This window comes from Pristiophorus japonicus, chromosome 3, assembly GCF_044704955.1.
Source record: "Pristiophorus japonicus isolate sPriJap1 chromosome 3, sPriJap1.hap1, whole genome shotgun sequence".
NCBI lineage: Eukaryota > Metazoa > Chordata > Chondrichthyes > Pristiophoridae > Pristiophorus > Pristiophorus japonicus.
In genome coordinates this window covers 5,745,784-5,768,730 of record NC_091979.1, presented here as the reverse complement: position 1 = coordinate 5,768,730, position 22,947 = coordinate 5,745,784, and the positions used below count along the sequence as shown (strand labels likewise).

Here is a 22,947-nt window from a genome sequence, read left to right as displayed (position 1 = left end):
CATTCAGCCCCTCGAGCCTGTTACACAGGAACAGGAGGAGGCCATTCAGCCCCTCGAGCCTGTTACACAGGAACAGGAGGAGGCCCATTCAGCCCCTCGAGCCTGTTACACAGGAACAGGAGGAGGCCCATTCAGCCCCTCGAGCTTGTCCCGCCATTCAATTAGCTCGTGGCCGATCTGTATCTTAACTCCACTTACCTGCCTTGATTTCGTAACCCTTAGTACGCTTGCCGAACAAAAATATATCGATGTCAGTCTTGAAAGCTCCAATTGAGCCAGTATTATTTTACTGCATCAAAGGCGCTATATAAATGCAAGTTGTTGGGAAGTTGCTGTGTGCAAACCGGCTGCAATATTGACCTACTAAACAAACAGTGCCCGCTCTTCGAAAGTAATCTGCTGGTACTTCACCAGGACAATACCAGACTGAGAGGGTATACCGATCAGGAAGGGCTGAACAGTATGGGGCTCTTCTCTCTAGAAGATAGAAGGCCGAGGGATGACCTGATGGAGGTCTATAAAATTATGAAAGAGTTTGACAAGGTCGACGTAGAGAAATAATTTCCACTTGTGGCCGCGACCAGAACTAGGGGCCACCAATATCAGAGAGTCACTGATACATCCCACGGGGATTTCAGGAGAAACTTCTTTACCTAGAGAGTGGTGAGGATGTGGAACTCGCTGCCGCAGGGAGGGGTTGAGGCGAATAGCATGGATAAGAACATAAGAAATAGGAGCAGGAGTCGGCCACACGACCCCTCGAGCCTGCTCCGCCATTCAATACGATCATGGCTGATCCGATCATGGACTCAGCTCCACTTCCCCGCCCGCTCCCCAAAACCCTTTACTCCCTTATCGCTCAAAAATCTGTCTATCTCCACCTTAAATATATTCAATGACCCAGCCTCCACAGCTCTCTGGGGCAGAGAATTCCACAGATTTACAACCCTCTGAGAGAAGAAATTCTTCCTCATCTCAGTTTTAAATGGGCGGCCCCTTATTCTGAGACTATGTCCCCGAGTTCTAGATTCCCAAACATCCTCTCTGCATCTACCCTGTCAAACCCCCTCAGAATCTTATGTTTCAATAAGATCACCTCTCATTCTTCGAAACTCCAATGAGTACAGGCCCAACCTGCTCAACCTTTCCTCATCAGCCGACCCCTTCATCTCAGGAATCAACCGAGTGAACCTTCTCTGAACAGCCTCCAATGCAAGTATATCCTTTCGTAAATATGATGAACAAAACTGCACGCAGTACTCCAGGTGCGGCCTCACCAATACCCTGTACAGTTGTAGCAGGACTTCTCTGCTTTTATACTCCATCCCCCTTGCAATAAAGGCCAACATTCCATTGGCCTTCCTGATCACTTGCTGTACCTGCATACTAACTTGTTGTGTTTCATGTACAAGGACTCCAGGTCCCTCTGTACCCCAGCATTCTGTAGTCTCTCTCCGTTTAAATAATATTTTGCTTTTCTATTCTCCCTACCAAAGTGGATAATCTCACATTTTCCCACATTATACTCCATCTGCCAAATTTTTGCCCACTCACTGAGCCTGTCTATGTCCCGTTACAGATTTTTTGTGTCCTCCTCACAATTTGCTCTCCCACTCATCTTTGTATCATCAGCAAACTTGGCTACATTACACTCGGTCCCTTCATCCAAATCATTAATATAGATTGTAAATAGTTGAGGACCCAGCACCGATCCCTGTGGCACCCCACTAGTCACTGATTGCCAACCAGAGAATGAACCATTTATCCCGACTCTGTTTTCTGTTAGTTTGCCAATCCTCTATTCATGCTAATATATTACCCCCAACCCCGTGAGCTTTTATTTTGTGTAATAACCTTTTATGTGGCACCTTATCGAATGCCTTTTGGAAATGATGCATTTAAGGCGAAGCTCGATAAACACGAGGGAAAAAGGAATAGAAGGATATAGGATAGATTGATGGGGTGGGAGGGGGCTCGTGTGGAGCACAGACCTGTTGGGCCAAATGGCCTATTCGTGATGTAAAATTGACATAATTCTACGCAATCCTATACAACGCTATGTAATCCTATACAACTGTATGTAAATCTATGCAATTCTATACAACGCTATGTAATCCTATACAACTGTATGTAAATCTATGCAATCCTATACAACGCTATGTAATCCTATACAACTGTATGTAAATCTATGCAATTCTATACAACGCTATGTAATCCTATACAATTGTGTGTAGTCATATACAATTCTATGTAATCCTATATAATTCTATGTGATCATATATAATTCTATGAGATCATATATAATTCTATGTAATCCTATGTAATCCGATACAATTGTGTGTAGTCATATACAATTCTATGTAATCCTATATAATTCTATGTGATCCTATACCATTCTATGTAATCCGATGCAATGCTATGTAAATCTATGTACACATATGCCGAGGATGCAGGAGGTGCTATATAATGCAGGGCCTGCGCTCTCTGCCGGTCACCTACCTGCCCGGACTTGGACTGAAGCACAACAGCTGGACAGGCCGACCTCATTGGCGGCGCTGACGGAGTACAGGCCGCCATCCAGTGTGCTCGCCGACGGGATGGATAGCGTGTGGCGCTCGCCTTCCGCCTTGAGCAGGTGTGTCTGGCTGGTCTTCAGGATCTCGCCGTCTTTTTTCCAAACGACTGTATTCGGGGAGAGAAAGAAAGATGAACGAACGGGTGAACTTAACGCCTTTCACGGCCTGAGAACATCCCAAAGCGTTACAGCCATCCCCGTTGTAATTTCGGAAACGCGGCAGACAAATAGCGCAGCAAGCTCCCGAAAACAGCAATGTGATAATGACCGGATCACTTTTTTTTTTAGCGATGTTGGTTGACAGATGAATATTACTCCCCCGCTCTTCTTCGATATAGTGGCCATGGGATCTTTTACGTCCACCTGAGAGGGCAGACGGGGCCCCGGTTTAACGTCATCCTAAAAGACCGCACCTCTGACAGTGCAACACTCCCTCAGTACTGCCCCTCCGACAGTGCAGCGCTCCCTCAGTACTGCCCCTCCGACAGTGCAACACTCCCTCAGTACTGCCCCTCCGACAGTGCAGCGCTCCCTCAGTACTGCCCCTCCGACAGTGCAACACTCCCTCAGTACTGCCCCTCCGACAGTGCAACACTTCCTCAGTACTGCCGCTCCGACAGTGCAGCGCTCCCTCAGTATTGCCCCTCCGACACTGCAACACTCCCTCAGTACTGCCCCTCCAACAGTGCAACACTCCCTCAGTACTGCCCCTCCGACACTGCAACACTCCCTCAGTACTGTCCCTCCGACAGTGCAGCGCTCCCTCGGTACTGCCCCTCCAACAGTGCAGCACTCCCTCAGTACTCCCCCTCCGACAGTGCAGCGTTCCCTCAGTACTGCCCCTCCGACAGTGTGGCGCTCTCCAGCACTGCCCCTCCGACCGTGCAGCACTCCCTCAGCACTGCCCCTCCGACAGTGCAACACTCCCACAGTACTGCACTGGGAGTGTCAGCCTAGATTTATGTGCTCAATGTCTGGAGTGCGACTTTGAACTTACAACCTTCTGACTCGGAGTGAGAGAGCTAGCCAGTGAGCCACAGCGAACATTTCCCAGCTCTGACAAAAGATCATCGACCTGAAACATTAACTCTGTTTCTCTCTCCACAGATGCTGCCTGGCCCGCTGAGTGTTTCCAGCATTTTCTGTTCCCCGAGCTTCCGGTCGCTTGACATTTAATTATTCGCTCCGCTTCTCACTCCAACCTCCTTGTGCTCGGCCTCCTACAGTCATCAACTCCTACAGTGCACACCTGATCAGCCCCGCTGGGCAGGCCACGTTGTCCGCATGCCCCGACACAAGACTCCCAAAGCAAGCGCTCTACTCGGAACTCCTTCACGGCAAGCGAGCCAAAGGTGGGCAGAGGAAACGTTACAGGGACACCCTCAAAGCCTCTCTGATAAAGTGCAACATCCCTACCGACACCTGGGAGTCCCTGGCCAAAGACCGCCCTAAGTGGAGGAAGTGCATCCGGAAGGGCGCTGAGCACATCGAGTCTCGTCGCCGAGAGCATGCAGAAACCAAGCGCAGGCAGCGGAAGGAGCGTGCGGCAAACCTGTCCCACCCTCCCTTTCCTTCAACCACTGTCTGTCCCACCTGTGACAGGGACTGTGGGTCACGTATTGGACTGTTCAGCCACCTAAGGACTCATTTTTGGAATGGAAGCAAGTCTTCCTCGATTCTGAGGGACTGCCTATGCGCAACGTAAGCTCGAGCAGATGAAAGGACATCGACCCGAAAAGTTAACTCCGTTTCCCTCTCCGCAGATGCTGCCTGACCTGATGAGTATTTCTGGCAATTTCTCTTTTTATTTCAAATCTCAAGGGAGCATGATGGGATTTTAACTCACTGGATTAGTAGCCTAGGCCCCTGGATTACTCATAACATGACCGTTGTACTACCATTCAGTACTGAAGAAGCACTAGACTTTCTTTGGCCTGAGATCTAAGACCAAGGCTCCATCTGCCCGCTAAGGCAGATCCCACAGCCACTATATCGAAGAAGAGCAGAGATGTTCTCCCAGGGTCCTGGCAGATATTTAGCCCCTCAACCAACACATGCCCAACAGTGGCTTTAACTGGCCGTTCCTCTGATTGTGGGTCCTTGGAGCTCACTCTGTGCCAATGCACTGCCGCCTTTGCCCATATAACAGAAGAAATAGGAGCAGGAGTAGGCCATCTGGCCCCTCGAGCCTGTTCCGCCATTTAATACGATCATGGCTGATCATTGACCTCAACTCCACTTTCCCGCCCAATTCCCATATCCCTCGGTTCCATTAGTGTCCAGAAAATCTATCTATCTCTGTCTTGAATATACTCAATGATTCAGCCCTCTGGGGCAGAGAATTCCAAAGATTCACCAGCCTCTGAGTGAAGAAATTTCTCCTCATCTCAGTCCTAAATGGCCGACTCCTTATCCTGAGACTGTGACCCCTGGTTCTCGACTCCCCAGCCCGTGGGGAAACATCCTCCCTGCATCTACCCTGTCAAGCCCTCCAAGAATTTTACATGTTTCAATGAGATCACCTCTCACTTTAGAGAATACAGGCCCATTCTACACAATCCCTCCTCATAGGACAGCCCTCTCATTCCAGGAATCAATCTAAAAGAAAGACTTGCATTTATATAGCGCTTTTCACGACCACCAGACGTCTCAAAGAGCTTTACAGCCAATGAAGTACTTTTGGAGTGTAGTCACTGTTGTAATGTGGGAAACACAGCAGCCAATTTGCGCACAGCAAGCTCCCACACACAGCACTGTGATAATGACCAGATCATCTGTTTTAGTGATGTTGATTGAGGGATAAATATTTGCCTCAGGACACCGGGGAGAACTCCCCTACTCTTCTTCAAAATAGTGCCATGGGATCTTTTATATCCACCTGAGAGAGCAGATGGGGCCTCGGTTTAATGTCTCATCCGAAAGATGGCACCTCCGACAGTGCGGCGCTCCCTCAGCACTCCACTGAGAGAGTCAGCTTAGATTTATGTGCTCTGGAGTGGGACTTGAACCCACAACTTTCTGACTCAGAGGCGAAAGTGCTGCCCACTGAGCCACAGCTGATACAATCGAGTGAACCTTTGTTGCACCCCATCTATGGCAAACATATCCTCCCTGAGGTAAGGAGACCAAATAGTGGATACATTGGTGATCATTTTCCAACAGTCTATCGACTCTGGATCAGTTCCTATGGACTGGAGGGTAGCTAATGTAACCCCACTTTTTAAAAAGGAGGGAGATAGAAAACGGGTAATTTTCGAACGGTTAGCTTGACATCAGTAGTGGGAAAAATGTTGGAATCAATTATTAAAGATGAAATAGCAACACATTTGGAAAGCAGTGACAGGATCGGTCCAAGTCAGCATGGATTTATGAAAGGGAAATCATGCTTGACAAATCTTCTGGAATTTTTTGAGGATGTAACTAGTAGAGTGGACAAGGGAGAACCAGTGGATGTGGTGTATTTGGACTTTCAAAAAGCTTTTGACAAGGGTCCACACAAGAAATTGGTGTGCAAAATTAAAACATATGGTATTGGGGGTAATATACTGACGTGGATAGAGAACTGGTTGGCAGACAGGAAGCAGAGAGTCGGGATAAACGGGTCCTTTTCAGAATGGCTGGCAGTGACTAGTGGGGTGCCGCAGGGCTCAGTGCTGGGACCCCAGCTATTTACAATGTACATCAATGATTTAGATGAAGGAATTAAGTGTAATATCTCCAAGTTTGCAGATGACACTAAGCTGGGTGGTGGTGTGAGCTGTGAGGAGGATGCTAAGAGGCTGCAGGGTGACTTGGACAGGTTAGGCGAGTGGTCAAATGCATGGCAGATGCAGTATAATGTGGATAAATGTGAGGTTATCCATTTTGGTGGCAAAAACAGGAAGGCAGAATATTATCTGAATGGCGGCAGATTAGGAAAAGGGGAGATACAACGAGACCTGGGTGTCATGGTACATCAGTCATTGAAAGTTGGCATGCAGGTACAGCAGGCAGTGAAGGCGGCAAATGGCATGTTGGCCTTCATAGCGAAAGGAATTGAGTATAGGAGCAGGGAGGTCTTACTGCAGTTGTACAGGGCCTTGATGAGGCCACACCTTGAATATTGTGTACAGTTTTGGTCTCCTAATCTGAGGAAGGACATTCTTGCTATTGAGGGAGTGCAACAAAGGTTCACCAGACTGATTCCCGGGATGGCAGGACTGACATATGAAAAAAGACTGGATCGACTGGGCCTGTATTCACTGGAATTTAGAAGGATGAGAGGGGATCTCATAGAAACATGTAAAATTCTGACGGGATTGGACAGGTTAGATGCAGGAAGAATGTTCCCAATGCTGGGGAAGTCCAGAACCAGGGGTCACAGTCTAAGGGATAAGGGGTAAGTCATTTAGGACCGAGATGAGGAGAAACTTCTTCACTCAGAGAGTTGTTAACCTGTGGAATTCCCTGCCGCAGAGAGTTGTTGAGGCCAGTTCATTGGATATATTCAAAAGGGAGTTCGATATGGCCCTTACGGCTAAAGGGATCAAGGGGTATGGAGAGAAAGCAGGAAAGGGGTACTGAGGGAATGATCAGCCATGATCTTATTGAATGGCGGTGCAGGCTCGAAGGGCCGAATGGCCTCCTCCTGCACCTATTTTCTATGTTTCTATGGATGCTAACTTTCTGTAACAAGTGACTATACTTCAAAAGAAGAGAATTCATTGGCCGTAAAACGCATTGTTGGTCCAAGGACGATATAAAAATGTGATAAATCGAGGAACAAGCGTGGTGTGACCATTGTAAAGTCCTACCTTCGGGCATCGGGGTCCCAGTGATGATACATTTCAAAAGCACCGCGGCTCCCACGGTAACCAACGTGTCGGCAATGGCAATCTCAAACACCGGCGGCTCCAGGGGATCTTCACCGGCCGAGACGTAGGAATCATCTGAGGATTCTGTTGGAAACAAAAAGGACCACCTTGTGTGAAGACAAAACATCGGAATGGGATTCGGGACGGGAGCTAAGCTTCTCGGGTTTGGTGTCGGGCAGGTCCTTGGTGACAGGAGCGCGCCAGGTTACTACCCACGGCTGCTCTTTCAAAGAGCCGGCACAGGATCAATGGGCCGAATGGCCTCCTTCTCTGCTGAGAGTTTCGTTCGTTCTGTGGCTTTAAGAACTGTGGGTCATTGATGTTGTGGGTCATGGACGTGGGCCGAAAAACCGAGCAACGGTTTACCCATGAACATTCCGAGTTCTGAGCCTCGATAGTGTTCTCACCAACCGCAACCCCCCGGCACCCCCCCCATCCCCATCACAGGGAGGGTTCATGCCCTAAATCCTCTAGTCCCCCTAATTCAGCAAGATTCAAGCCCCCAACCTACCCCTCTGCCCTCCCCCCACCACTACACAATCAGAGAAATTTACAGCACGGACGGAGGCCATTCGGCCCATCGTGTCCGCGCCGGCCGACCAAGAGCTCCCCAGCCTAATCCCACTTTCCAGCTCTCGGTCCGTAGCCCTGTGCTTCAGGTGCACATCCAAGTACTTTTTTAATGTGGTGAGGGTTTCTGCCTCTACCACCCTTTCAGGCAGTGAGTTCCAGACCCCCAACACCCTCTGGGTGAAGAAATTTCCCCTCAAATCCCCTCTAAACCTCTCCCCAATTACTTTTAATCTATGTCCCCTGGTTGTTGACCCCTCTGCTAAAAGGGTAATAGGTCCTTCCTATCCACTCTATCTAGGTCCCTCATAATTTTATACACCTCAATGAGGTCTCCCCTCAGCCTCTCTGTTCCAAAGAAAACAAACCCAGCCTATCCAATCTTTCCTCATAGCCAAAATTCTCCAGTCCAGGCAAATCTGCTCACTACTGAGTGAGTTTCGAAGCTTGCAAGTCACCACCACCACAATGTTTCGATCCTCAACCTTCGTATTCCTGTGTTTGGCATCCTCTCCTTTCTTGTCTATGTACCTGTTTCTTTATAGAATTATAGAATGATACAACACAGGAGACCATTCGGCCCATCGTGCCTGTGCCAGTCCAATCAGTCCCTCTCCCCCCACCCCGCTCTTTCTCCGTATCCCTGCTACAATTTTCCCCGTCAAGTATTTATCCCATTCCCGGTTTGAAAGTTACTATTGAATCTGCTCCCACCGCCCTTTCAGGCAGCGCGTTCCCGATCACAACAACTCGCTGCATACTTTTATCCTTGCGTCGCCTTTAGTTCATTTGCCTAGTTTCAATTTTGCCCTTATCTCTTTATTCATCCATAATGTTTCATTATTGGCTGGTTTGTTCATGGTTTTGTTGTAAGCAGAATAAATTTCTCCTGAATGTTATTAATCACCTTTTTGTAATATTCCCCACTGATATTTTATCTTTATGTTTATAACTTTTTTTCCAGTTTATCTTCCTTAGTTCCATTCTCAACTCCTCAAAATTAGCTTTTTGCCATTCTACTGGTCTTTGTCTCATTTATGTCTTTCACAATCATTATCTTAAACCTTATTATGCTGTGATCGCTATTGCCTAGATGTTCCCCTAATGAACAAGGTTTCTCTCAACCTCACCACCACCATCACATTGCACAAGGTTTTCGATTCTTAAATATCTCCATGCCACCACATTAAACAAGGAATCGGTTGTCTAAATTCCACCCGCGCTGAGCAAGTTTATGGCCCACCATCCCTTTCGATAAGTAATGTTTGTAACCCCTTCACTGGCTGGATTTCTCCTAACCACATGCTATCACCCATTGGCCGACTGGTTTCCCCCTCACAAGCTATGCCAATCCTCATTGCCCTCTTGGGAATGGGCGTTCCCAATTCCTTAGTCCGTATGGGACCCAGAGTAAGTCTCGAGGTTGGTGCGAGACCCAGTGAGAGGAGACATATCGGTCTCCGGAGAGGTGCCAGTGGGCCATACCTGGGGTCGGGGGTCAGGGATCCAACCCAGGGATGTGACCTGGCCTGTAGAAGGCGATAAAATTTAATTCTTTGAGAGAGCTACCCAATTAGTCCCACTGCTCTTTCCCCACAACCTTCCAAATTTTTCCACTTCGAATATTTATCCATTGGATCAGAGAATGGTCACAGCACAGAAGGAGGCCATTTGGCCCATCGAGCCCGTGCCGGCTCCCTGCAAGTGCACCTCAGCCAGTCGCACTCCTCTGCCCTTTCCCCATAGCCCTGCAAAATTATTTTCCCCTTCAGGAACTTATCCAACTCCCTTTTGAAAGCCACGATTGAATCTGCCTCCACCACCCTCTCAGGCAGCGCATTCCAGATCCTAACCACTCGCTGTGTAACATTTTTCCTCATGTCGCCTTTGCTTCTTCTGCCAATCACCTTAAATCTGTGCCCTCTGGTTCTTGACCCTTCCACCAATGGGAACAGTTTCTCTCCATCTACTCTGTCCAGACCCCTCATGATTCTGAACACCTCAATCATGGAGCTCCAAGTGTATGAAACATCTATGATGCTGCAGAATTTAAAGGGTAGGCATTGTGGTTTGCAAGGTAGCAGCCATTGTACATCATCATGACAAGTGTAACCTTTCACTTTTAATCTTCTTACAGGAGAGCCCACAACTGAAGCGGAAGAACACACACATAACCTTTGTGAACTAACCCCATAGTATAAGGAAGTACTGGCAATCTTAGCGAGAGAGGACATAGAGAGGGCTGAAGCTAGATAAGTGAGAAGGCTTTCCCCCAGCTAAAATTTCATGTGAACTAAGAGGACTGCCCCATCACTGAATCCATGTGAAGCACTTTCCCCTGCTCAATCTATTCTCCTATTCATTCCGGCGATAAATCGTGTACTGAAGCACGTTCCTATGACACTGCTTCTGCTGGAAACTACATGTAATGGTGCCTGGTATGCAGAGTGTGGTGTTAGAGGAGTGAAGGATTGCAAATGTTACACCCCTATTCAAAATAGGAAAGAGGAATAAACCTGATAACTACAGGCAGTCAATCTAACGCCGATCAAATCCCCTCTCAACCTCCTCTGCTCCAACGAGAGCAACCCCAGCTTCTCCAGTCTATCCACGTCAAAATTCCCTTTGGAAAGTTACTATTGAATCTGTTTCCATCACCCTCCTCCCGCTTATCTTCAATCTGTGCCCTCTGGTTACTGACCCTCCTGCCAGTGGGAACGGTTTCTCTGTATTTACTCTCTCCAAGTCCGTCATGATTTTAAACACCTCGATCAAATCTCCTCTCAACGTTCACTGCTCCAAGGAGAACAACCCCAGCCTCTGCAGTCCTCCCCACATAACTGTGATCCTTCTTACCTGGCACTAGTAAATCCCCTCTGTACCCTCTCTAAGGCCTTCGCACCCTTCCTAAAGTGCGGTGCCCAGAATTGGACACAATACTCTAGCTGGGGTCTAACCAGTGTTTTATACAGGTTTAGCATAACTTCCTTGCTTTGTATTCTGTGTCTCTATTTATAAAGCCCAGGATCCGATAGGCTTTAACTGCTTTGCCACCATCAAAGATTTGTGCTCAAACATCCCCAGGTCTCTCTGTTCTTGCACACCTTTTAAAATGGTACCACTTAGTGTGTATTGTCTATCAGAGGCCATTGGAGGGAGCAGCGTGCAGTGGTATACCACGGCAGGGAGCAGCGCGTGCTGCTACAGGAGGGCGACGGCTGATTGCGGTGCGGGCAGGTACAGCAGGAGCGGCGAAGGAGCGGCGAGAGTCCGTAGAGGGATGTGACCGGAGCCCAGGAGAGGCGTGAATCTGGGGCCCAGGAGAGGCGAGGGCCCCGGGGCAGCACGGGCCCAGCCCACACTGTGCGATATGTGGGCGCACTGGGTCCGTGCAGCAGAGCTGGTCTCCAGTCGTCCTGGTTAACCCTTGCCACTGGACCAAGACCTCGCTCTGTCAAGCCCATGTGGTGGCTGGTGTGCAACGGTCACCCCACGTTAAAAAAATCCACCCACAGGCATCTTCCACCCTTCAGGATGTAGTTGCGGATCCGGAATATCATTAAAACACCCGTGAACTCATCCGTACTCGGCGTGGAAGCAAGTCATCCTCGATTCGAGGGACTGCCTATGATGATGATTGTCTATCCTCATACTTCCTGTCATGTATCTCACATTACAGTATATAACTGTGTCTTACCATGCTATACATGACTGTGACTGGATATGACCTGTAACAATAAGCATACCTTACCACCAGGGGTGCACTTGCAGGAGACACTCCATACCTGTCTCACTGTGGTATATAAAGAGAGGTCTCAGGCAAGTGCAGCACTGGAGAGCTGGAATTAAAGGTGCAGGTCCTGAGTGACCTTGACTTCAGCCTGTGTCTCGTGTAAGTCAGTACATTAGAGTCAGGACTTAACACTTCCCACCAAAATGTATCACCTCACACTTCTCTGCGTTTCATAGAAACATAGAAAATAGGTGCTGGAGTAGGCCATTCGACCCTTTGAGCCTGAACCACCATTCAATAAGATCATGGCTGATCATTCACCTCAGTACCCCTTTCCTGCTTTCTCTCCATACACCTTGATCCCTTTAGCCGTAAGGGCCATATCTAACTCTCTCGTGAATATATCCAACAAACTGGCCTCAACAACTCTCTGCGGTAGAGAATTCCACAGATTGACAACTCTGAGTGAAGAAGTTTCTCCTCATCTCAGTCCTAAATGGCCTACCCCTTATCCTGAGACTGTGACCCCTGGTTCTGGACTTCCCCAACATCGGGAACATTCTTCCTGCACCTAACCTGTTTAAACCCATCAGAATTTTATATGTTTCTATGTTTCTATGAGATCCCCTCTCATCCCATTTCATATGTCACGTGTCCATCCATTCCACCAGCCTGTCTGTGTCATATTGATGTCTAGCACTACCCTCCTCACTGTTCGCTTAAGGTGGAGATCGACGGATTTTTCAGCGATAAGGGAGTAAAGGGTTATGGGGAGCAGGCAGGGAAGTGGAGCTGAGTCCATGATCAGATCAGCCATGATCTTATTGAATGGCAGAGCAGGCTCGAGGGGCAGAATGGCCGACTCCTGCTCCTATTTCTTATGTTCTTACTACAGTGGAGTTATATACATATCGGATATACCCAGGAGAACTGGGATGTGCACAGTAGGTACACTGTGATAATATACAGGCTATTCACAGGAAACAGGATATCTACAGGATTCTGGGAGCTCTGAAATGTGTAGGGGAATAGTCACGGGGGAAAAAGTAGGAACACAAGAAAGTCTGGAGTAAACTTGGCCCGTCAAAGATAGAAGATTTAGATGAGGGTAAATACTTGAAAAAGGAAATATTAGCAGGGCTACGGGGAAAGGGCAAGGGGAGTGGGACTAAGAGCTCGATGGGCTGAATGGCCCCTTCTGCATGCTGTATGACGCTCTGATTCCGTGTGCAGCATTAAATGGGTCCCCACTGGCAGAGGTCGAGAAGTTTTGGAGTGATTGTTGATTATTTCCAGTTCGGTGTGAAGCAGTAATCGATAAGGCAAATTGGATACTGGGATTTATCTGCAGGGCAGTGGACTACAAGTTAGAATGTGTTACACTGACAACCAACAGATCAATACTGGATGGAGCTGCTTTAGGAAGGTGTAATATATGCACCTGTGAGTATGCTCACAGGTTTGTAGAGCTGTTGAGAGGAGGCGGGGGTCCCCAATGGAGTGCTCTCTATGCGGGAGTCCTCCCACTATTTATTGGGGACTTGGCCTGGAGGGTGGTGCACGGAGCAGTCCCGTGCAATCGGTTTTTAAGTCGGTTCACAGGCTCCCAGGCCGCCTGAAATTTCTGCGGTCTGGAGGAGTCCATGTTCCACATTTTTATTGAGTGTGCGAGGTTGCAGCCCTTGAAGGGGCTGCTCCTCAAATTCTGCCCGCACTTCAGTCCCTCACTCCTGATTTTTGGGCACCTTGTGCGGAGGGGAGTGGGTAGGTCCGAGGGCCTCCTCGTAGGACTGCTCCTGGGCATGGCCAAGGGGGCTATCAGCCGGTCCAGGCAGGGGGCGATCAAGGGGGTCGTTCAGCCCGACTGCCTGCCTCTCTTCCACGGTTACATCCGAGCCAGGGTGTCCCTGGAGATGGAGCACGCAGTGTCCACCGGTACGCTCGCGGCCTTCCGCGAGAGGTGGGCGCCAGAGGGACTGGAGTGCATCATCACCCCCGGCAACCTTTAATTTGTTTAATTTTTCGGTTTCGGTGCCCCTTTAATAAGGGGGCACTTGATTTATAGTTTTAACCAAAATAGTTGCAGAGCTGTTGAGTTGGGAGTGGCTTAGCCAGTCACGTGATGTTCACAAGACTCAATAAAACCCCAGCCAGTTGGGTTTGGGGGATCCACGATGGGGCAGGTGGTTGTGAGCCTGGTGGATGAACTGGTAATGTGTAGTGTGATTGTTAAACCTTTGTTAATAAACCAACTAGTTCTTAATAGCAATGTGTTGCTATGAATTCTCAAGCAAAGAATCCATGAAGCAAATATATTACTAAAACACACAGAACTCACAACACAGAAACTCGCCATTCGACCCAACCAGTCTGTCTTGCCATTCACCCTGCAAGTGGGTAAATAGTCCCAATCACATTTACTCACCCTGTCCCTATATCCCTACATCCACCTCTCCAAGCCAATCCTGAATGTTGACACAGTTTCTGCCTCAATCACGTACCACGGGAGTGAATCCCACAGCCTCACAACTCTCTGTGTGTGAGGACGTTTCTCCTGCCCTCTGTTCCAAAACTTTACATTCAACCTTCTATATTGCCGGGCCAAATTTGCTCCAGGTTTTCTTGTGTTCCTATACCCACCCCACTTATTCCCCAGTGACTATCCCTGTACATAACCCAGAGCTCCCACAATCATGTCGATGTCCATATCCTATATGTATCCCACTGTTCCCAAGTTTGCATCCTAAAAGAGGTGATATATTTTGGTGGGAAGAATGAGGAGAGATCATACACACTAAATGGTACAATTTTAAAGGGTGTCATCATCATAGGCAGTCCCTTGGAATCGAGGAAGACTTGCTTCCACTCTTAACATGAGTCCTTAGCTGGGAGTGCAGCGAAGGTTCACCAGACTGATTCCCGGGATGGCAGGACTGACATATGAAGAAAGACTGGATCAACTAGGCTTATATTCACTGGAATTTAGGATTGAGAGCAGATCTTATAGAAACACATCAAATTCTGACAGGATGGGACAGGTTAGATGCAGGAAGAATGTTCCCGATGTTGGGGAAGTCCAGAACCAGGAGTCACAGTCTAAGGGTAAGGGGGAAGCTATTGAGGACCGAGATGAGGAGAAACTTCTTCACCCAGAGAATTGTGAATCTGTGGAATTCTCTACCACAGAAAGTTGTTGAGGCCAGTTCGTTAGATATATTCAAAAGGGAGTTAGATATGGCCCTTACGGCTAAAGGGATCAAGGGGTATGGAGAGAAAGCAGGAATGGGGTACTGAAGTTGCATGATCAGCCATGATCATATTGAATGGTGGTGCAGGCTCGAAGGGCCGAATGGCCTACTCCTGCACCTATTTTCTATGTTTCTAAAACACTTGTTCGGCACCAGCTGGTATATTGAATCCAATTCTGGGCACCACACATGAAGGCTTTGGAGAGGGTAGCGAAGAGATTTACTCGAATGGTCCCAGGAATGAGGGATTACAATTACGTGGAGAGACTGGAGAAGCTGAGGATGTTCTCCTTAGAGAAAGTTAAGAGCAGATTTAAGAACATTTGAAATAGGAGCAGGAATAGTCCATATGTCCCCTTGAGCCTGCTCCGCCATTCAATACGATCATGGCTGATCCGATCATGGACTCAGCTCCACTTCCCTGCCCGCTCCCCATAACCCTTTATTCCCTTATCGCCCAAAAATCTATCTGTCTTCGCCTTAAATATATTCAGTAACCCAGCCTCCACAGCTCTCTGGGGCAGAGAATTCCACAGATTTACAACCCTCTGAGAGAAGAAATTCCTCCTCATCTCAGTTTTAAATGGGCGGCCCCTTATTCTGAGACTATGTCCTCTAGTTCTAGTCTCCCCCATCAGTAGAAACATCCTCTCTGCATCCACCTTGTCAAGTCCCCTCATTATCTTATACGTTTCGATAAGATCACCTCTCATTCTTCTGAACTCCACTGAGTAGATGCCCAACCTACTCAACCTTTCCTCATAAGTCAACCCCCTCATCCCCGGAATCAACCGAGTGAACCTTCTCTGAACAGCTTTCAATGCAAGTACATCCTTCCTTAAATGCGGAGACCAAAACTGTACGCAGTACTCCAGGTGTGGCCTCACCAATACCTTGTACAATTTGATTGAGGTGTTTAAATAGAATAAATAAAGAGAAACAGTTCCCATTGGCGGAAGGCTCGATAACCAGGGGACACAGATTTAAGGTGATTGGCAAAAGAACCAGAGGCCACACGAGGAAAACTTTTTTACGCAGCGAGTGTTTGGGATTTGGATGGTGTTGCCTGATAGGGTGGGGGATACAGATTCAATGGCAGCTTTCAAAAGGGAATGGGATAAATACTGGAAGGAAAAAAAATAGCCGGGATATGGGGACAGAGCGGGGGGAGTGGGACTGAGTGGATTGGTCTTCGAAAGAGATGATGCAGACTCGAAGTCCCGAATGATCTCCTTCTATGCTGGACTATCCTGTGATTCTCTGAAATAGCTCACTACTCCCCAATGAATATCCAGAATATATCCCACTGTCCCAAATCAAGGTTCCTGTTGATAACATTGCGATCCATATCCCACTGTTTCCCAATATGCATCCTGTTCATATATCACATTCTCCAGTGAATATCCTGTATATACAATCATAGAAATTTACAGCACGGAAGGAGGCCATTTCGGCCCATCATGTCCGCGCCGGCTGACAAAGAGCTACCCAGCCTAATCCCACTTTCCAGCTCTCGGTCCGTAGCCCTGTAGGTTACGGCACTTCAGGTGAACATCCAAGTACTGTTTAAATGTGGTGAGGGTTTCTGCCTCTACCACCCTTTCAGGCAGTGAGTTCCAGACCCCCACCACCCTCTGGGTGAAATAAAATCTCCTCAACTCCCCTCTGATACTCCTACTAATTACTTTCAATCTATGCCCCTGGTTATGTCTTATGAAGAAAGGTTGAGCAGGTTGGGCCTGTACTCATTGGAGTTTAGAAGAATGAGAGGTGATCATGTTGAACATAAGAACATAACATAAGAATTAGGAACAGGAGTAGGCCATCTAGCCCCTCGAGCCTGCTCCGCCATTCAACAAGATCATGGCTGATCTGGCCGTGGACTCAGCTCCACTTACCCGCCCGCTCCCCGTAACCCTTAATTCCCTTATTGGTTAAAATTTTATCTATCTGTGATTTGAATACATTCAATGAAACATATAAGATTCTGAGGGGGCTTGACAGGGTAGATGCAGAGAGGATGTTTCCCCTCGTGGGGGAATCTAGAACTAAGGGGCATAGTTTAAGAATAAGGGGCCGCCCATTTAAAACTGAGATGAGGAGGAATTTCTTCTCTCAGAGGGTTGTAAATCTGTGGAATTCTCTGCCCCAGAGAACTGTGGAGGCTGGGTCATTGAATATATTTAAGGCGGAGATAGACAGATTTTTGAATGATAAAGGAGTCAAAGGTTATGGGGAGCGGGCAGGGAAGTGGAGCTGAGTCCATGATCGGATCGGCCATGATCTTATTGAATGGCGGAGCAGGCTCGAGGGGCCGAATGGCCGACTCCTGCTCCTATTTCTTATGTTCTTATACATATCCCACTGTTTCCCAATATGCATCCAGTTCGTGCACCACATTCTGCGGTGAATATCCTATGTATATCCCACTCTTTCCCAGTGAATATCCTGTATATTGATCCCCAGCCAGATGCCAGGATGTCTACACTGCTCCAACTGCCCATCTTACCCAACTCCGGTGAAGTGGGCCGCGATTTCTTGGACTTCCCTCTTGGCGTTTTACGGCCCGATACCTCCCGGACGAGCGGTTTGGTCTCCTCGCTCGCATCCACCGTTTCCGGAACTTTCTCGTCCACGGTGCCGGTGGTCAGGCCGGCGGGCTGTGCTGGGGTCGCAGATCCCGTCGTGTCCGGGGTGCTGGCCCGGCTGAGGGGGGCAATGCCCAGCCTTGGGGCTCCGTCTCCCAGCCCCAAGTCCAGCCTGGCGCCTTCCAGCCCAAGGGGCGAGCCGGCGGTCTCCATGGAAACGGGAGACGGCGGCTCGCGTAGTCGGACCACAGAGATGGTGATTGGCGCCTGGGACTCTGAGCTTGAAGTTCTCTTTTCTACCATTTCCTCAACTGACGGGGCGTGAGCTCCAGGCTGAGCTTGGAGATGTTGACTTTGAGGTATCTGGGCTTCCAGATGCAGCTCTCGCCATCCGGCTTCGTCTGACCGTTGGTCAAAATGATTGACCGCCGGCTGCTGTGCTCTGCTCTTGTCCTTGTCCTTGCCGGCTGTCTCCAAGCTCTCAAACTCACCGGTCGCCGTGGCCAGACCCCTCTGCAAAGGTTTGCGCGGGACGGACGCCGGCGCGGCCTGCGGTTGAGTCCTCTCGGAGCTTTGCGCCCCCGGCCACGGCAGGGCCGTCGCCGTCACGGTGGCCTCGGCGCGCTGAAGGGCGGCGGCCTTGCGGGACGAGAGCTCGCGGTTCACGGCCCGCTCCAGCAGCGGGGACCTCAGCACTGGCTTGGCCATGGAGCTCATGGCCGTCCGCTTGATACGACTGAGCTCTTCGGAGATCTTCAGCTCGATGTCGCGGGCTCGGCCGCCGTACCGGCCCCGCTCGTCGAAGGAGGCCGCCTTCTGCTTGAAGAGCGAGCGCCGCTGCTCCGCGTTGCCGCCGCTGCCGCCGTCCGCCCCCCGGCCCGTCGCCCCCCCCCGCCCTTCGCTGTCCAGCAGGTCCGAGAAGGACGGCCTGCTGCGGCCGTCGGCGTGGTCGAAGGAGCGCGACTTCCTGAAGCCGGGCCAGGGCTGTCCGTCTGCCAGCTCGAAGCTCCTCCGCCGCTCCGGGAAGGCTTCGAAGTACTTGACCCGGTCGAAGATCTTGGAGCCCGAGCGGGAGTGGGCGGGCGAGCCACCGCACGGGCTGTCCCTCCGCGCGCGGTCCGGGGCCGGGAGGCGATCGGCGGCGGCGGCGGCGGCAACGTCCCCGTCCTTTGGCCTCCGGACCTTGTCCTCGAACTCAGAGGGGACGGTGTCCCGGTACTCGGCCGGGGTGGAGAGCTTACGCCGCGGGGTCAGCGGGGTGGTGGGCAGTGGCTGGCCGGCTCGGGAGGCCTTGGGGCTGGCGGGCCGCGCTTTGAGGGCCGTGGGAGGGAGGCCGGGTGTCCGCGAGGCCCCTTGCTGCATGCCCTGGCTCTGGGCCATGGTCTCCCACCGGAGGGAAGGTTCCCGTGTGTTGTCCAAGTGACTCCGCACCAACGTGTTCTCGCCGAGATCCCTGCGGGGCAAAGGAAATGGGAGATCAACAACAATTAACTCACCTCCCCGAGCAAGGGGCCTCGGGTCATTCCTCACCAACGTGCCACTCAAGGTCACTTGCCCCTTGTATCTGCCTCATATCCCTAGCTGCATCGCATCATGCCCTTGTTATGTCTTTAATATTCTTATGAAGGCAGAATATTATCTGAATGGCGGCAGATTAGGAAAAGGGGAGGTGCAACGAGACCTGGGTGTCATGGTTCATCAGTCATTGAAAGTTGGCATGCGGGTACAGCAGGCGGTGAAGAAGGCAAATGGTATGTTGGCCTTCATAGCTAGGGCATTTGAATATAGGAGCAGGGAGGTCTTACTGCAGTTCTACAGGGCCTTGGTGAGGCCTCACCTGGAATATTGTGTTCAGTTTTGGTCTCCTAATCTGAGGAAAGACGTTCTTGCTGTTGAGGGAGTGCAGCAAAGGTTCACCAGACTGATTCCCGGGATGGCGGGACTGACATATGAGGAGAGACTGGATCGACTGGGCCTATATTCAGAAGGATGGAGTTTAGAAGGATGAGAGGAGATCTCATAGAAACATATAAAATTCTAACGGGACTGGACAGGTTAGATGCAGGAAGAATGTTCCCGATGTTGGGGAAGTCCAGAACCAGGGGACACAGTCTTAGGATAAGGGGTAAGCCATTTAGGACCGAGATGAGGAGAAACTTCTTCACTCAGAGAGTGGTGAACCTGTGGAATTCTCTACCACAGAGAGTTGTTGAGGCCAGTTCATTGGATATATTCAAGAGGGAGTTAGATATGGCCCTTACGGCTAAAGGGATCAAGGGGTATGGAGAGAAAGCGGGAAAGGGGTACTGAGGTGAATGATCAGCCATGATCTTATTGAATGGCGGTGCAGGCCTGAAGGGCCGAATGGCCTACTCCTGCACCTATTTTCTATGTTTCTATGAATGACTCCACGAAGTCTAGTATTGTACTCAAACTGTAGTGACCTTGGTCCTTTATTTGTTACTCCAGAGTGAGGCACATGCACGGTGGGCAGCCTTTTACACTGGGCCCTGCACACCTATGCAGGTGCCCCTCAGGTCTCCCGCAGTAGTGCCCTCTGGTGGCACACCTTATGTGACTATACAGTTAGTGTATATGGTCTACATACATGGCAGCCCTGAAATTACATGTGTGGAAAAGGAGATGTCCCAATGCGCTTTACAGCCAATGAAGTACTTTCAGAGTGTAGTCACTGTTGTAATGTGGGAAATGCAGCAACCAATTTGTGCACAGCAAGCTCCCACACACAGCAATGACCAGATAAGCTCCCACGCATAATGACCAGATTATCAGTTTCTTTAGTGATGTTGATTGAGGGATAAATATTGGCCCCAGGACACCGGGGAGAACTCCCCTGCGCTTCTTCGAAAAAGTGCCGTGGGATCGTATACGTCCGCGTTGAGAGAGCAGACGGGGCTCGTTTTAACGTCTCATCCGAAAGACGGCCCCTCCAACAGTGCGCCGCTCCCTCAGCACTGCACTGGGAATGTCAGTCTGGATTTATGTGCCCAAGTCCCTAGAGTGGGACTTGAACCCACAACATGCGGACTCAGAGGCGAGAGTGCTGCCCACTGAGCCATGGCTAACACTTAAAATGGCGAGCGGTGCCAAGTGGGAGGGTGCTAAAAGGGTCGCAGTACGTTGGCTCTGATTCGGGATTGGCCCAGAGCTGGAGGGGATCTCATTGAAAGGTATAAAATTCTGACGGGGTTGGACAGACTGGATGCGGGGAGGATGTTTTCCCGGGGCTGGGAAGTCTAGAACAAGGGGTCACAGTCTCAGGATACGGGGTAGGAAATTTAGGACCGAGATGAGGAGAAATGTTTTCACTCCGAGGGTGGTGAACCTGTGGAATTCTCTACCACAGAAGGCTGTGGAGGCCAAGTCACTGAATATATTTAAGAGGGAGATAGATAAATTTCTAGACACAAAAGGCATCAAGGGGTATGGGGGAATTTGGTGTTGAGATAGAGGATCAGCCATGATCATATTGAATGGTGGTTCAGGCTCGAAGGGCCGAATGGCCTACTACTGCTCCTATTTTCCATGTTTCTATCCTGTGCGGTTTGGTGAAAGATGAGGCAGCGGACACTGTGATTGACACGTCAGTGAAGAATGAACCCTTCACACGCGCACACATACGCACGCACATACGCATGCACATACGCACACACATACACACAAGACGAGCTGCAGCAGTGAGGTTAGTGAGACCATGCAGGAGCCAGACGAGGAAGGCCTGTGATGTCCAGCGGGCAGAGGAAAGAAATCAAAAGGTGAAAAACACCGGGAGAAAGGACCATTAACCGCCAAAACACTCAATTTCCTCACTTCCAGTCAGCTTTACGCATGCTCCAAGTCTGTACTGTGGTCTCAGGTCTCTGTCCCCCATAGCAAGCTCCACCTGGTGTACTACTGTGGCAATGCAACTGCTGCTGTAAATACAATAAAAGTCACATGATGCACTGCCGCCATCTTGTCGAATCTGTGTGTTCGTGATGTCGAAAAGAAGATATCACATTTGGCGACGAGGATGGGATTTCTGGATTCCCTAGCTGCAATGTGTGTTGGTGGATGTTTCCTGCCAAGCAACAAAGAGCCTCTCCAAGTCTCATCCACCCACACAAATTTCAGCTTGGAAATCCAGAAATCCCATCCTCGTCACCAATATATCTTCTTTACAACATCACAAACACACAGACTCTACAAGATGGTGCCAGTACATCATGTGACTTTTATTGTATTTGCAGCAGCAGTTGCACTGCCACAGTAGTCCACTAGGTGGAGCTCTATATTACATAAGAAAATAAGAAATAGGAGCAGGAGTCGGCCATTCGGCCCCTCGAGCCTGCTCCGCCATTTAATAAGATCATGGCTGATCCGATCATGGACTCAGCTCCACTTCCCTGCCCGCTCCCCATTAACCCTTTACTCCCTTATCAGTTATGAATCTGTCTATCTCTGTCTTAAATTTATTCAATGTCCCAGCTTCCACAGCTCTCTGAGGCAGTGAATTCCACAGATTTACAACCCTCTGAGAGAAGAAATTCCTCCTCATCTCAGTTTTAAATGGGCAGCCCCTTATTCTAAGATCATGCCCCTTAGTTCTAGTCTCCCCCATCAGTGGGAACATCCTCTCTGCATCCACCTTGTCAAGCCCCCTCATAATCTTATACGTTTTGATAAGATCACCTCTCATTCTTCTGAACTCCAATGAGTAGAGGCCCAATCTGCTCAACCTTTCCTCATAAGTCAACCCCCTCATCTCCGGAATCAACCTCGCGAACCTTCTCTGAACAGCCTCCAAAGCAAGTATATCCTTTCATAAATATGGAAACCAAAACTGCACGCAGTACTCCAGGTGTGGCCTCACCAATACCCTGTATAACTGTAGCAAGACTTCCCTGCTTTTATACTCCATCCCCTTTGCAATAAAGGCCAAGATTCCATTGGCCTTCCTGATCACTTGCTGTACCTGCATACTAACCTTTTGTGTTTCATTCACTACAGTCCCTTTAATCTCGTGGGCTGTTGTTCTGCTAACATCATGTGATACAGTCTCACACAGCTCTTCCTGCGCCCTACAGGGGCCCAGCATTTATTGCCCATCCCTAATCGCCCTCGAGAAGGTGGTGGTGAGCCGTCGAGAGAAAGGAGATAACTTTATTCTATATATCCGTTCTCGGGATGTGGCAATCGCTGGCAAAGTCGGCATTTATTGCCCATTCCCTGGTTGCCCCTTGTGGTGGAGGTGAGCCATCGCCTTGACCCGCTGGAGTCCGTGTGGTGAAGGTTCTCTCCACCGTGTTAGTCAGCGATTTGATAACCGCTGAGCGGCCATTTCAGAGTCAACCACACTGCTGTGGGGACTGGAGTCACA

The 22,947-nt window shown here is 49.5% G+C and overlaps 1 protein-coding gene across 1 annotated transcript in view; it reads right to left on the bottom strand.

Moving 5' to 3' along the window:
• Positions 1-22,947, bottom strand: part of LOC139260440 (striated muscle-specific serine/threonine-protein kinase-like) — a 458,414-nt gene that overhangs the window by 286,027 nt on the left and 149,440 nt on the right. Inside the window, exons 4-6 of the mRNA XM_070877003.1 lie at positions 17,489-19,020; positions 7,369-7,512; positions 2,500-2,682 (exon numbers count right to left, since the gene is read on the bottom strand). Of these exons, the coding sequence (XP_070733104.1) occupies positions 2,500-2,682; positions 7,369-7,512; positions 17,489-19,020 (1,859 nt within the window). The remainder of the gene's footprint in view (positions 1-2,499; positions 2,683-7,368; positions 7,513-17,488; positions 19,021-22,947) is intronic.